General features: G+C 37.0%; 1 protein-coding gene across 1 annotated transcript in view; it reads right to left on the reverse strand.

Moving 5' to 3' along the window:
• Positions 1–2,397: 2,397 nt before the first annotated feature.
• Positions 2,398–15,395, reverse strand: part of FNBP1L (formin binding protein 1 like) — a 92,024-nt gene continuing 79,026 nt past the window's right edge. Inside the window, exons 12-17 of the mRNA XM_052638042.1 lie at positions 13,943–14,052; positions 12,415–12,547; positions 11,930–12,024; positions 5,621–5,769; positions 4,124–4,282; positions 2,398–2,636 (exon numbers count right to left, since the gene is read on the reverse strand). Of these exons, the coding sequence (XP_052494002.1) occupies positions 2,629–2,636; positions 4,124–4,282; positions 5,621–5,769; positions 11,930–12,024; positions 12,415–12,547; positions 13,943–14,052 (654 nt within the window). The 3' untranslated portion in view covers positions 2,398–2,628. The remainder of the gene's footprint in view (positions 2,637–4,123; positions 4,283–5,620; positions 5,770–11,929; positions 12,025–12,414; positions 12,548–13,942; positions 14,053–15,395) is intronic.

Genomic DNA, 15,395 nt, shown 5'->3' on the forward strand with positions numbered 1-15,395 from the left:
TGATTAGGAGAGCAGAAGCATGGGAAATGCTGACCAGCCTGAGACTCGAACAAGCTGTGTAGTATAGGGACAGTTCTTATGGTTGCAGGGGATAAGATGGTGTAAAAGGAAAAGTCTAACACAGCTACTGTAGAACTAAGATTAAAAAATACAAATTATTATTCACTGTAAAGAAAGTTAACTTATTTTTTCTTTAGGAAAGCCTGAGAGAAACTAAAACTAGAATATAACTTTCAAAACTGCTTTGCAAAACTTGCTGCCGTTTATGGAATGTAGCCATCTACGTTGTATTACCTGGAGCATAGCACATTCAATAACAAAACCAATACATCTCTTTAATTCACATAGCGATAATAAGAGATAATTCTATACACCTTAATGGACCATGAAAAGATTATTTTATTCCATGAAAATATTCTCAACAGAGAACACTATCTTAAACAAAGCATTTACATTAAGAAATCAACATGTGCACAGAAAGAGTAAAAATTACTGAAAAATTAAAGATTTCTTTTGGACAATTCACATGTTCAAATTTAAGAATGATTTAAACTGTGCAAGTACAAATGTCTTCCTTATTGTAATAATCCATATACAGGTTGCACTATTCCACATGAAGGAATTTGCCTCCTACGGAAGCAAATCCTGCTTTAAGAAAAACAAACAGTAGCTTGAAAAGAACAGTTAGTCCTCACAAGAAAGCCTTAAACTTTGCCCTCTGTGGCTATTAGCCAAAAAAACACCCACTTCAGGCTTTGCACAGAAGACAAACACAGCCAGATCACATTTCCTCTTCATTGCTAACCTTGAAAATAAAAATAGCACTGGATTTTAAAACTACTTTATGTAGTCTGTCAGTACTGAATAATGTCACATTATATAAATAACCCTGTAACAAGATTTAAAATCTAAAACTTCATAGTTTACTAGCCTTAAAGGTAATACACTGTATGTCAGCTGTGTAATAGGGGCATAACTTGATCTTACAATGGCATCCACTTTCACACAACTGTCATCCAGCTTTAGTATTAATATAACTGGTAGTACAATTCAAATAACACTGGGGAAAATTATTAAAGCAGTCACACAGCTTCTAAAATATTGCTTGAAATCCAACAATACATAGACCATTTCACGTTTTCTTTCCTCCCTCAAAACAGTGAAGAATCAAATTAATCAATCTTCCATGTTACACAAATATTCCCCCCTCCCCCACCCACCTCCCTATTAAATGCCACTAAGAAATCAGTTAAGATACAAGTCATTAACAGAATCACAAATGCAAGGCAGGACAACATGAGCAATAGGGGCACTGATGACAATTATATATACAAGTATAAACATACAGAAACTCCCATTTTACAAGTAAAAGTGCACATAGATCATTACAAAGTTTCACTATATTTTATCCAGTTCAAATAAAATCATCACTTGGAAACAGACTATCATTGTAATAATTAAATGAGAACACGGTAACCCCAAATCAAAAGACAATGAGGGGAAAGGTCCATAAAACTTCTCATTGAAAACACTGAGTAAAGTAAAATGGACTCGGACATGTCTCTAGTTTGATGTGTAAATTTGAAGATGCACCATCGAACGTGGCAGAGCTCTAAAAGCCCCCAGTGGAGGTTGTATGGCAGCTGCAGCAGCACTGCCAAGTTAAAGGAGGTCACACTGAGCTGACACATGAAGCCCTTTGTGGGATACGGTAGTGGTAGAGTTGGCAATCAACAGATTTAGGCACTCTAGTTTAAGGCAGCATTTGAATGGAAGCAGCTGACTTCTGACAACAGTCCTTTGTCTTGAGGCGATGAGTATCTTCTGTTTATTATGCCAGGATTTCATTGCTGACTATAGATTCTTCCCAGACTGAGGGGCTGAAGATCGATCATGTTTCAAAGAGTTCTTTCAACTGGGCTGTAGGCTAGAGCAGAGATGTTTTCTTTTTCTGATCATAAATACTTCAGGTTCACAAACTACTTCTTCATAATGCCAAAACTGGAATGTTCTGTAGTGGGGACATTATAGCAGCGTACACAAATACTAGGATGGAAACATTAGTGCTGGAGATGTTTGACAGTGATTTGCACTACAAATGTAAAACAAAACAAAGGCTTTGACAAGAACAAGGGATTATAAAGACATGCCTAATAATCTAAACCCGATCACTCTAGACATGCAACAGGATGTTAAGCAAGCACAGAGGTGGCGCAGGCAGACACTGACAAATGGCAAGGATTCTGACAGACAATGGGTCTAAAAGCCAATTAAAACAGAGCTCGGACGGATAGTCCTGTTAGGACAGTCAAATTTAATAAGAGCTCTGCATTCTTTTTAATTTGAACATCAGTAAAACAGATGGAAAAAAAGGTTAGCCACTGTTGGCTTTTTTTCCTTTATATGAATAACTATAAATGACAAATTTAAGGGTTGGTATTACAATGATTTTTTAAAACAACACATGGAAATGCTAATGAAGTTAGTAAAGAATAATCATGTCTGCATGCACTCATGCAACTTGCTTCTCTCACTCTCTCTGAGCCTGACAATTCTAACACCTCCCCCCCCAAAAGCAGCTGCATGTAACCTCCTTCAACATCTTGCCCATTTCCTCAGAAACCCTCTTCAGGAACCTGCAGTCCAGGAGGAAAAAGAAAAGAACAATTACTGAAGACCTTTGGTAAGACCAAAAGGGATGTCCAGTTTAAAGCGTCCATCCCAAATGTCTCTAAAATCATTTTATAGTCAGCTATTAAAAACACCAAAAAATGCTGGAACGTGAGCAAAATTAAAGACCACTCTCAACTGCTTCTTCACTTTACTTCCCTAGACAACTAGCACTGCCTATCTTGACTGTACAGTGCTTCCCACAAATGCTTATTAAAATTAGTTGGAAAAAAAACTATCCTAATAACTGACAATTCAGTTAAAATGAGGAAATGCCGTTGATGACAGTACAGATATATTCCTCCAACCCAGTTAGTGAAAAAAAGTCATTTTTTCTTTCAGGCAAAATTTGCCAGTACTTCCCCACCATGCAAGATTTCATCTATCTTAGTTTATTTAGAATACACTTTCCTATGTATGGGCTTCCCTGGTGGCTCAGAGGGTAAAGCATCTGCCTGCAATGTGGGAGACCCGGGTTCAGTCCCTGGGTCGGGAAGATCCCCTGGAGAAGGAAATGGCAACCCACTCCAGTATGCTTGCCTGGAAAATCCCACGGATGGAGCCTGGTAGGCTACAGTCCATGGGGTCGCAAAGAGTCGGACATGACTGAGCGACTTCACTTCACTTCCTATGTATAACTGCTAAATGCAGTATCACTAAAGTGACATTTCTCAAAAGACAGTTCAAGATGAAAAATACAAGCATTAATTCAGAAGAAAGCTTGTACATTACTGAAAATTACTAGAAAACCTGAAAATATCCTTGGGTCTCAAAAGAAAGCCATTTTGTTCACTTAAGAGCAAGACCAGGCCCATTTATTTTGCATCTCTCAATTAGCCTACTACAAAATAGATTATGTGCTACATGCCTGTTTTCTTCCTTTAGGAAACCGAAATTAAGAACAGGGACAAAACCAAAAATGATTACATTCGTATTTTATCCATTAGCGGATTATTATTACTTTTTCCTAGAAACTGGAGCTACAATTTCAAACTCCTATACCAAACCACTCTTCTGGGCATCAGCAAGCATTTCAGTGCAGTTTCACTTGAGTTCACTACCATCACTGTGTTTCCTGAAGCAAAGTGTAACGGCTGGTAGGGAGCTTTCTATCTATGGATTCCTGCCCAGTAGATCAAATTCTATGATTTATATGGCAGAAAAGCACAAATCCTTAACAAAGACTTAAGCAGAACATAGAGCAAAAGGCATCAATTAAGCTTCACACCAACATCACTCAAATGGTAAAGCGTCACAAGAACAGCTTCTTGTGGTAATGTTCACATCTCTAAGATCGAGTCTACGCTCAGCTCACATAGTGAACAATAAATCTTGGATGCCCTTTAAGCTTTCTTATGTTTTCCCACCCATTGACTGTGTTTGCATTTTGTTATCATTCCTATGTCATATGTGTTACAAAGTTGCCAATTAGTTTAGATGTAAGTTACTGCACCTTTACTGTTTTTCTCTAGAGTTACATCTATGTATGATGTGGGAACGTAGCCTTCTTCACCGTTCTGTCTCCGAGCTCTTGTCCATCCATCACCCTTGTCCTCCTCAATAATGTACAGAACTTCGCCTTCTTTCATTGCCAGAGTGCCTTCATTATGTCCTAAATGAGAGTTTTCATAGCACAACCATAATTTAAGCGTAACAACAATTTTGAATAAAAGTTACAAATACAAAACAATGTGAAACCCTGCTAGATTTCAATATAATAGAACTATGAGCACACTGACTCTCATTACCAACGCCTCCATGATGCTTTGTAGTTTGCCCAACACTTTCATATACTTATCTCGTTTGAACTGCACAATAACCCTGTGAGGCTGGCATTAACAGCAGCACCATGAAAGATGAAATATCTGAGCTACAACAATATTGTATGATTTGACAGGGTTTTATTTCACTACTCTAACTCTTTCCTCAAATTTGAGTGGCAGTGCTATCTAGAAAATTCATGTTTAGATCAAGAAAAGAGTAACAAGACAGTGAAAGGGTTGGAAGAAATAAGGGAAGAATATAATTGTAGAAGCAGAATGATCATAGTTATAAAGCACAAATCTCCTTCAAAACTCATCAGCCTCAGGCCTCTCTTTCTTCCCAATCCCTTAGCCATTCCCAAGCTGCTTAACAGTAACAATTTTCACAAATGAATCTTTATTTAACATTTGCTAAATTCTTCCCTTCCTCTCTACATTACAACAAGATCTTACTTAACACAATTTTCTCAGAGTGAGGAATAACTGAAAATTACTCAATTTAAAAACCAAAACCATAGATGGGTAGGGAAGGACCTTAAATCGTATAGCATTTTATATCAACTTCTCTGTGAAGGTGTTACTCTGCTTCTCGGTGAAATGAAGGAAACAATTTTTCAAAGTCCAAGAAAGAAAAGGGTAATTAAAAATGTGTGACAGGACCACACCTTCCTTCCCTCACAGTTTGTTCTCCAACTATCACAGGAGAAGGAAGGCACATACAGAAGGTACATTTTCTCCTTCCCACACTTGAAAATATGGCCGACAGACTCAGGATATGGTAGCGGCAGTCAGCTATGCCATTTGCCTTATACCAGCCACTCAATGATAGCAACTTACAAGGAAGAGCATGAAGTGTTATCTACCAGCCTTCCCCCTTCTGGGTTGAGCTATACGCTCACCAGCTTCAGCTCTGATGAGTACATTAGTAAGGTCTCTTTGGGAAATTCTGTTATCACCCAAAGTTGATAATTAAACAATAATCTTTATTAGCATACTGGTAACATAGGCAATTTTCTTTCAATGCCATGTATAGAAGGAACATCTCTGTATTTGTAATGTAGTTAATATTCACACGAGCCTGGATAATTTTCTAGTGATTGTATTTAGCTATACGGACAGGGACTCAGTACACATGTAGACTTTAAGGAAACAATTTTATCAAATACAATGCATTAAGAAAATCATACCATCAAAAGGGTAGATAGCTTTGCAGTGTCCAATAGCAGGCAAGGGATCATCATCTTCAAACTCATCATCAAACTCACTGTGGTGGCCATGCTGTTGGGGCGGTCCACGAACTTCCTGGTTTGCATCATCGGTGTAACTTCCCTCAGGACTATGAAACAAAATTATGTCTCATCAAGTATCACAAAGATGGGAACTTTTTATATCATCTACAAACTGATCTCCACAAGATCAATTCAGAGAATCAAAAATCAATGATACAGTTCCCAATTAAGCCTTTATTTTCTTAAATTTTGAAATGTGTGTGTCTGTGTGTATGCATGGCTTCTAATTCGAAATGCTGCTTTGTTGGATTTTCTGAAATTAAAAAAAGTAAAGATAATAATGTTCTAGGCACATAACATGTACTTAGTAAATATGTCTCATTATCACTGGGTCCAGAGATAAAATGGAAAAATGTCACGAATAGTTGGTTTTTATCACCCCAGATTCAAGAGCGACGGAGGGATTCATCCACCGTTTTTGCAAGAAAACTAAAATTTCTTAGAGGACCCACCCAGACCTATGTTCAGTTCACAGGCTTCAGGTAGAGTTGCTCTGCCCTGGCTCAAGAAGATCTATCTTAGCAGAGAACTTGCATGACCAGAGTGAATAGCCCACAGGTAGGCATGTAACTCAGTAAAGTGTAACAGACTCTTGTTTGGGATTACTGAAAGAGAAACTCCCTTCCTTTTTCACTGGACCCGAACCTGGAGAAATAGGAGCGTACAGATTTAGAAGATCACCATATAGAGACTGTACAAAAATGATCTTCACGAGCCAGATAATCACAATGGTGTGCTCACTCACCTACAGCCAGACATCCTGGAATGTGAAGTCAAGTGGGCTTTAGAAAGCATCACCATGGACAAAGCTAGTGGAGGTGATGGAATTCCAGTTGAGCTATTTCAAATCATAAAAGATAATGCTGTGAACGTGCTGCACTCAATATGTCAGCAAATTTGGAAAACTCAGCAGTGGTCACAAAACTGGAAAAGGTCAGTTTTCATTCCAATCCCAAGAAAGGCAATGCCAAAGAATGCTCCAACTACTGCACAACTGCGCTCATTTCACATGCTAGTAAAGTAATGCTCAAAATTCTCCAAGCCAGGCGTCAGCAATATGTGAACGGTGAACTTTCAGATGTTCAAGCTGGATTTAGAAAAGGCAGAGGAACCAGAGATCAAATTGCCAGCATCTGTTGGATCATTAAAAAAGCAAGAGAGTTCCAGAAAAATAACTATTTCGGCTTTATTAACTATGCCAAAGCCTTTGACTGTGTGATCACAATAAACTATGGAAAATTCTGAAAGAGATGGGCATACCAGACCACCTGACCTGCCTCTTGAGAAACCTGTATGCAGGTCAGGAAGCAACAAGAACTGGACGTGGAACAACAGACTGGTTCCAAATAGGAAAAGGAGTACGTCAAGGCTGTATATTGTCACCCTGCTTATTTAACTTATATGTAGAGTGAATCATGAGAAACGCTGGGCTGGAAGAAGCACAAGCTGGAATCAAGACTGCTGGTAGAAATACCAGTAACGTCAGATATGTAGATGATACCACCCTTATGGCAGAAAGTGAAGAAGAACTAAAGAGCCTCTTGATGAAAGTGAAAGAGGAGAGTGAAAAAGTTGGTTTAAAGCCCAACATTCAGAAAACTAAGATCATGGCATCTGGTCCCATCACTTCATGGCAAATAGATGGGGAAACAGTGGCTGACTTTATTTTTTTGGGCTCCAAAATCACTGCAGATGGTGATTGCAGCCATGAAATTAAAAGACGCTTACTCCTGGAAGGAAAGTTATGACCAACCTAGACAGCATATTAAAAAGCAGAGACATTACTTTGTCAACAAAGGTTCATTTAGTCATGGCTATGGCTTTTCCAGTAGTTACGTACGGATGAGAAAGTTGGACTATAAAGAAAGCTGAGCACCAAGAATTGATGCTTCTGAACTGTGATGTTGGAGAAGACTCTTGAGAGTTCCTTGGACTGCAAGGAGATCCAACCAGTCCATCCTAAAAGAGATCAGTCCTGGGTGTTCATTGGAAGGACTGATGTTGAAGCTGAAACTCTAATACTTTGGCCACTTGATGCGAAGAGTTTACTCATTTGAAAAGACCCTGATGCTGGGAAAGATTGAAGGCAGGAGAAGGGGACATCAGAGGATGAGATGGTTGGATGGCATCAGTAACTCAATGGACATGGGTTTGGGTAAACTCTGAGAGTTGGTGACGGACAGGGAGGCCTGGCGTGGTGCGGTTCATGGGTTGCAACAAGTCAGACACGACTGAGTGACTGAACTGAACTGATACAGAGCCTTAAAATGAAGTTAATACAGTTGAGGGCAGAACTGTGAGGTGGAAATGGAAAACTGAAGATATCATCTGAGTTCCTAGATTAAGCTCTCCCTAAAGTCAGTCAATACAATCCCTTTTCTGTTTAAGTCAGTATGGGTAGAGGATTCATCCTGTCACTGAAAATCAAAAGACTCCTAGGAAAATTGATTTCCAATCAATCACATTAACAGGAAAGTTAGTAACTAAGAAAATCCAAAAAAGCAGGTAAGCCAAAGACAATTTGTTGGTAAATTTTTACTTCAAAAGAGAAAAATGTTAATTTTGCCAAATTATCAGATGACTGAATGAGATTTTAATAATGGTAAAATTTGCCTGATTAGATTTTGCAGTATTTTCAGTATGTCTGGAAGCTAAATTCTTAATAACACAAACCAGAGAGATTAGATTATTTTAATCTCAGTTCAGTCGCTCAGTCGTGTCCGACTCTTTGCGACCCCATGAATCACAGCACGCAAGGCTTCCCTGTCCATCACCAACTCCCGGAGTTCATTCAAATTTACATCCATCGAGTTGGTGATGCCATCCAACCATCTCATCCTCTATCATCCCCTTCTCCTCTTGCCTTCAATCTTTCCTAGCATCAGGGTCTTTTCAAATGAGTCAACTCTTCACATGAGGTAGCCAAAGTACTGGAGTTTCAGCTTCAGCATCAGTCCTTCCAATGAACAGCCAGGAGTGGTCTCCTTTAGGATCGACTGGTTGGATCTCCCTGCAGTCCCAGGGACTCTCAAGAGTCTTCTCCAACACCACAGTTCAAAAGCATCAATTCTTCAGCACTCAGCTTTCTTCACAGTCCAACTCTCACATCCATACATGACTACTGGAAACACCATAGCCTTGACTAGACGGACCTTTGTTGCCAAAGTAATATCTCTGCTTTTCAATATGCTATCTAGGTTGGTTATAACTTTCCTTCCAAGGAGTAAGCATCTTTTAATTTCATGGCTGCAGTCACCATCTGCAGTGATTTTGGAGCCCCAAAGAATAAAGTCTGACACTGTTTCCATGGTTTGCCCATCTATTTGCCATGAAGTGATGGGACCAGATGCCATGATCTTAGTTTTCTGAATGTTGGGCTTTAAGCCAACTTTTTCACTCTCCACTTTCACTTTCATCAAGAGGCTCTTTAGTTCTTCTTCACTTTCTGCCATAAGGGTAGTGTCATCTGCATATCTGACGTTATTGATATTTCTCCCGGCAGTCTTGATTCCAGCTTGTGCTTCTTCCAGCCGAGCCTTTCTCATGATGTACTCTGCATGTAAGTTAAATCTTTCAGGATTTGAAATAGCTCCACTGGAATTCCATCCCCTCCACTAGCTTTGTTCATAGTGATGCTTTCTAAGGCCCACTTTACTTCACATTCCAGGATGTCTGGCTCTAGGTGAGTGATCACACCATTGTGATTATCTTGGTCATGAAGATCTTTTTGGTACAGTTCTTCTGTGTATTCTTGCCACCTCTTCTTAATATCTTCTGCTTCTGTTAGGTCCAGACCATTTCTGTCCTTTATTGAGCCCATCTTTGCATGAAATGTTCCCTTGGGATCTCTAATTTTCTTGAAGAGATCTCTAGTCTTTCCCATTCTGTTCTTTTCCTCTATTTCTTTGCATTGATCACTGAGGAAGGCTTTCTTATCTCTCCTTGCTATTCTTTGGAACTCTGCATTCAGATGCTTATATCTTTCCTTTTCTCTTCTGTTCTTTTCAGAGCTATTTGTAAGGCCTCCTCAGACAGCCATTTTGCTTTTTTGCATTTCTTTTCCATGGGGATGGTCTTGATCCCTGTCTCCTGTACAATGTCACGAACCTCATTCCATAGTTCATCAGGCACTCTATCTATCAGATCTAGTCCCTTAAATCTATTTCTCACTTCCACTGTATAATCATAAGGGATTTGCTTTAAGTCATACCTGAATGGCCTAGTGGTTTTCCCCACTTTCTTCAACTTCAGTCTGAATTTGGCAATAAGGAGTTGATGATCTGAGCCACAGTAGGCTCCCAGTCTTGTTTTTGCTGACTGTATAGAGCTTCTCCATCTTTCGCTGCAACGAATATAATCAGTCTGATTTCAGTGTCGACCATCTGGTGATGTCCATGTGTAGTCTTCTCTTGTGTTGTTGGAAGAGGGTATTTGCTAGGACCAGTGCGTTCTCTTGTGAAAACTCTATTAGCCTTTGCCCTGCTTCATTCCGTACTCCTAGGCCAAATCTGCCTGTTACTCCAGGTGTTTCTTGACTTCCTACTTTTGCATTCCAGTCCCCTATAATGAAAAGGACATCTTTTTTGGGTGTTAGTTCTAAAAGGTCTTGTAGGTCTTCACAGAACCATTCAACTTCAGCTTCTTCAGCGTTACTCGTTGGGGCATAGGCTTGGGTTACTGTGATATTGAATGGTTTGCCTTGGAAATGAACAGAGATCATTCTGTTGTTTTTGAGGTTGCAACCAAATACTGCATTTCGGACTCTTCTGTTGCCCATGATGGCTACTCTACTTCTTCTAAGGGATTCCTGCCCACAGTAGTAGATATAATGGTCATCTAAGTTAAATTCACCCATTCCAGTCCATTATAGTTCGCTGATTCCTAGAATGTCAACATTCACTCTTGCCATCTCCTGTTTGATCACTTCCAATTTGCCTTGATTCATGGCCCTGACATTCCAGGTTCCTATGCAATATTGCTCTTTACAGCATCGGACCTGGCTTCTATCACCAGCCACATCCACAACTGGGTATTGTTTTCGCTTTGGCTCCATCCCTTCATTCTTTCTGGAGTTATTTCTCCACTGATCTCCAGTAGCATATTGGGCACCTACCAACCCGAGGAGTTCCCCTTTCAGTATCCTATCATTTAATAACAAAAACTCGTGTTGTGACTATCTCTTAAGGAAATGTACTCTTTCAAAAAGTGATAATGAAGAGGAAGAGGAAGAGGAATTAACATCCTGCTACCTGGTATCTTACTGTTAGGTGCTTTGTGTACATCATTTCATTCATTACTAATAACCCTGAATGACAGGTATTTTCATCTTTATTTTGTATTTTAGGAAACTGAGACTCAGCACTGAAAATGAATTTGCTAAATGTGAAGGGGAACGATAAATCAGGATCTTAGGATTAACACACACACAACACTACTATGCAGAAGATAGATAACCAACAAGGATCTGCCGTATAGCATAGGGAACTCTACTCAATATTCTGTGATAAGCTATATGAGAAAAGAATTTGAAAATGAATATACATATAACTGAATCACTTTGTTGTACATCTGAAACAAATACCATAAATCAACTATAAGCCAATAAAAAATTTTTTAAAAACTCAATTTGCTCAAATTACAATGTAATTAGATATAAACCAATTATTGATACTAGATCTCTCAAATTCTTCTCTGAGTCCAAATTTGTTCAATTTTATTACAAGGGGGGGTGGAAATATTACTCAAAGGGAGAAAATGTCACAAGTGATCTGAAAACATGGAAACTTGATAAAATGTCTTTTGGAAGCTCTGATCCAATCTAGCAATATGCACTTTTTTCTTTACAACACTTTGAGTAATTTGACAGTTAAATTTTTCTTTGGTATAAGCTACCCAACTCCATCTAAACTTTCAGGCAATCTTCCTAGGTCTGAGGAGGCCATGCCTCCAGACTACAACTCCCAGAATTTTCCAAGTTTCTACCTCTGTGTTTAGATGCGTTACAAACTAGAAATGAGTAGCAAAATAACATCTCATAATTCACCTGTAGCTAATGTAAAGAACAGAAAATTATTTAGGTTCAAAGACTAAGTTATTAAAAGCCAAACTTATCAAATTAGGAAAAAAGGGAATTGTCCAAAATTTAGGACAAAAGAGAAAAGTCTGGGGGTAGGGGGACAAAAAATACAAATAAAATGCAAAAATAACCTTTCTCGTCCCTGTGTTACAAGATGATTTATGTCACTGCTATGTCTTCTGTCTCCTCTTCCACCTGTTTTGCCTTCAACTTCAGAGAGCCAAGCCTTAGGGGGAAAAACAAGTAAAACTGAGCTCAATAAATACATTTTAAAGCTCATAAGATATTCTACATTGAAAATGTGATTTGAGCCTTTTTATTATCTAATTCTTAGAGAAGGGAAATCTCTATTTCAATCTGGTCAGTGATCAATGTTACAGCTGATTAAAAATAGTATAAATATTTAGTTTTACATAAAGTTTTAAATAGGAAAAAACTTCAATGAGGGGCTAATTCTAAAGATGATACCTTATTTGTACATCATAATGATGCCTTACTTTTAGATTATTAACCCTACAAGAAAATATTTGAGGATAATTCTAGCAAGAACCAATTTATCATAGAGAAGTTTATAAAAATGAACTTATCTTTCAAAACTGCTAAACAACAAATCTACCTCATTCTTGTGGATTTCCATTCGCAGGCGATCAATATTATTCATGGTCTCTGCTAATTTAGGCTGCAAACTCCCTGGGTCCCCCATTTGTGGATTCTTCTCATATACATCTTTCATTTTGTTGAGTGCTTCTCTGAAAATGAGAAGGAAGCCACAAAATTAAACATTCACTTCACATGTTTCCAGGTAAAAGAGTTTCATTTGATTCTGGGGACTCACATGCAGCCTAATCTTAAGAGTCCTAGTTCTTTAACTTTAATGAAACATTACCTGACTAAAGATAATCTGCACAAGGTTGATCACATATATACTGAATATTAGTAATTTATAGAGAGTCTTTTAAAACATTTAGAATTTTTTTAAAAAAGATTTCATGTCTCATTTCTTGCTCTATAAATGAGATTATATAGATTTAATCAAGAGCTGGAAGAGTATTCCCCAATATTCTTAAACTCATCATGTCCCAAATCAAAGTCACTACATTCCCCCATCCAGACATATTATTCCACCAGTGTTCCTTATCTTACTTCACAGCATTGTCATTCTCCCAACTCATCTATACCGCCTCTAAGTTCACATCACTCTTCACTTCTCCAATCTTACCCCTGTAGATTATGCCTCAGTTAGCTCTCCTGGACTCTTAACATCTGACATTACTAACATCCCCTAATACTCTTTTCTTCCTTGATTTCCTGGAGGTAATATTTTCTTTTTCTTTCCTTTCACCTTTATCTCATTATTTCCCTCACTGGCTCCTTCTTTTTTTCTGTTCATCCTTAAGTGTATTTCATAAAATCAAAGATTTCTTCTCGTCTCATCCTACAGTCCTTCTTTTTAAAGATGATCTCATTGCTTTGATTTTTCCAGTTTCACTGAGACATAATTGACTACTTTAATATCACCTATCTTCAGATGATTCTCAAATATGAATTCTTTAATCACTCATGTTAGAGTTTAAGCTTCAATTTTATCTTCAGTGTAACGGCAGATATAAGTTACCAATCACTGTAATAACCCTTTATTCATCATATACAAATTTCTATATTCACTAAAATAAAACTGAACTAAAAGAAACTCTTTATGAAGTTGAAAAAAAATTAAAGCTATGAGTGAATGAATCTGCAGTTGTAAGTAATCAAACACTGTTTTCCAACATTTCTGCTGCAAACAAAGTAACTTCAGCCTCAGATTTCTATTGAGCTCCATTTACATACCAAAGCAAAACAAAAATTATCAAAGTATATATCCTTGATAATAAATCAAAACTATCTTGAAATTTTATGGAAGACATACACATACACTATTAGCATCCAATAAGTAATCTGAACCTAAGAAACTCTCTAATATTTCAGTTTAAAAACATCACAGATCAATCACACAATTTTCCAAAATTTAGGAGTGTGTTTTTCCCTAAAAAGGTATTTCAGTTAGGATGTATAATTTTTAAGCTTTTTATACCCCACATTTAAACATATCATTCATATTAGACTCTGAAAGGAATAATAGAGAGGACTTCATGGGAAAATACTTTTGATCTGATTCTTTCTGTAGTTCTCTGTTAAGTTCATCAATGCGCTGCTGTAGTTTTTTACGTCTCTGTTCTGGTGGCAGATGACTGAAATCTTCTAGTGCTGGGCCCTGAAAAGAGAATCTAAATCATTATAAAAAATATTTTCATGAAATTTTATTTCTAAAATATACCTATTATAAAGGAAGAATATATATCAATTTTAATTTCAAATTAGCCCAATGACTCCTTTTAAGAAAAAGAAATCTACAAATGTATGTACATGTATGTTAATTAAAACAATCATACTGAAGAAAGAGTTCAGATTCCAGTCACTTTATAAAATCATGAAATAGAATAGGTAAAAATATCACCAGATACAGAAAACTGGTTATTACCAGTATAACATTATATTCAGGTCTTGGCAGAGTTAAAATAAATACAGATGAACCTTCTTACAGCAACAACAACGAAATGGAAACACATAACATTTCTCACCTATACAAAATATTTTATATATAACATATTATACCACTTTCCCAAATCAAATCTATTGCCATGACAGTAAGGATACTGCAAATGTTCAGACTGAAAATATTAAAAGTTTATATAATTGAGTCAATTAAGCAACTTACCTCATAAAGGTAAACTAATGAAAAATATTTTAATATTACACAGTCTTTGAGTGATTACATTTATTAAACCATTCATTAGGACCAAAACATACCTGATCATTAAAAAATAAAAGGTAGAACTATCCACTGTGTGAAATTTAAGTCAAAATTATATTCCAATAAGGGACTTATTTTCAATTATCCTTCTGTACAACCATACCTCAGTTCTTGAAATAGAGATAAAATCCAAAGACAAAATCCTTATTTAGGAAGGATCCTCAATGTCTGAAAATTTTTAATGTTTTTATATTCAAGAAAACTATATCATTTAAGAAAACATTCTAATACTTAGATGTAACTTCTGATTCAAATGATGTCTTTCTCCTCTTAAATGTTAATCATGTCATTGTTACCATAGTTATCTTCTTAGAGATGACACAACTATATCCAATGTTAGCAAGTAATGATTTTGTTTAATATGAGCCCATCTTTATGTAAGATTTTACATACTCAAAAATTGATGACAACTATTATTCTTCATTTTTATTTTAAAAATGGGAATTTTAAGAACATATAAGTTCAATTTTTTAAGTATTGCTGGAATAAGCTCCCACAAAAAATGCATCTTTGCTCTTTGAGCCATTTATGCCTATAACATATGCTTTATTTCATCATCTGTGTTTCTCTTACTTTTAAAAAATAAAACTCGCTTAGTACATGATCAAATATAACGTTTAATTCATAACAAAATTTTCTGCAAATGACCTGAACATTACAGATATTCAATAAGCCTGCCTTGAAAAAAAAGGACATCTTTCCCAAGTGACTTCTGCTTTTTAATCTACCAGTCCCCAGAAATA

This window comes from Budorcas taxicolor, chromosome 3 (assembly GCF_023091745.1).
Source record: "Budorcas taxicolor isolate Tak-1 chromosome 3, Takin1.1, whole genome shotgun sequence".
In the NCBI taxonomy this organism is placed as follows: domain Eukaryota; kingdom Metazoa; phylum Chordata; class Mammalia; order Artiodactyla; family Bovidae; genus Budorcas; species Budorcas taxicolor.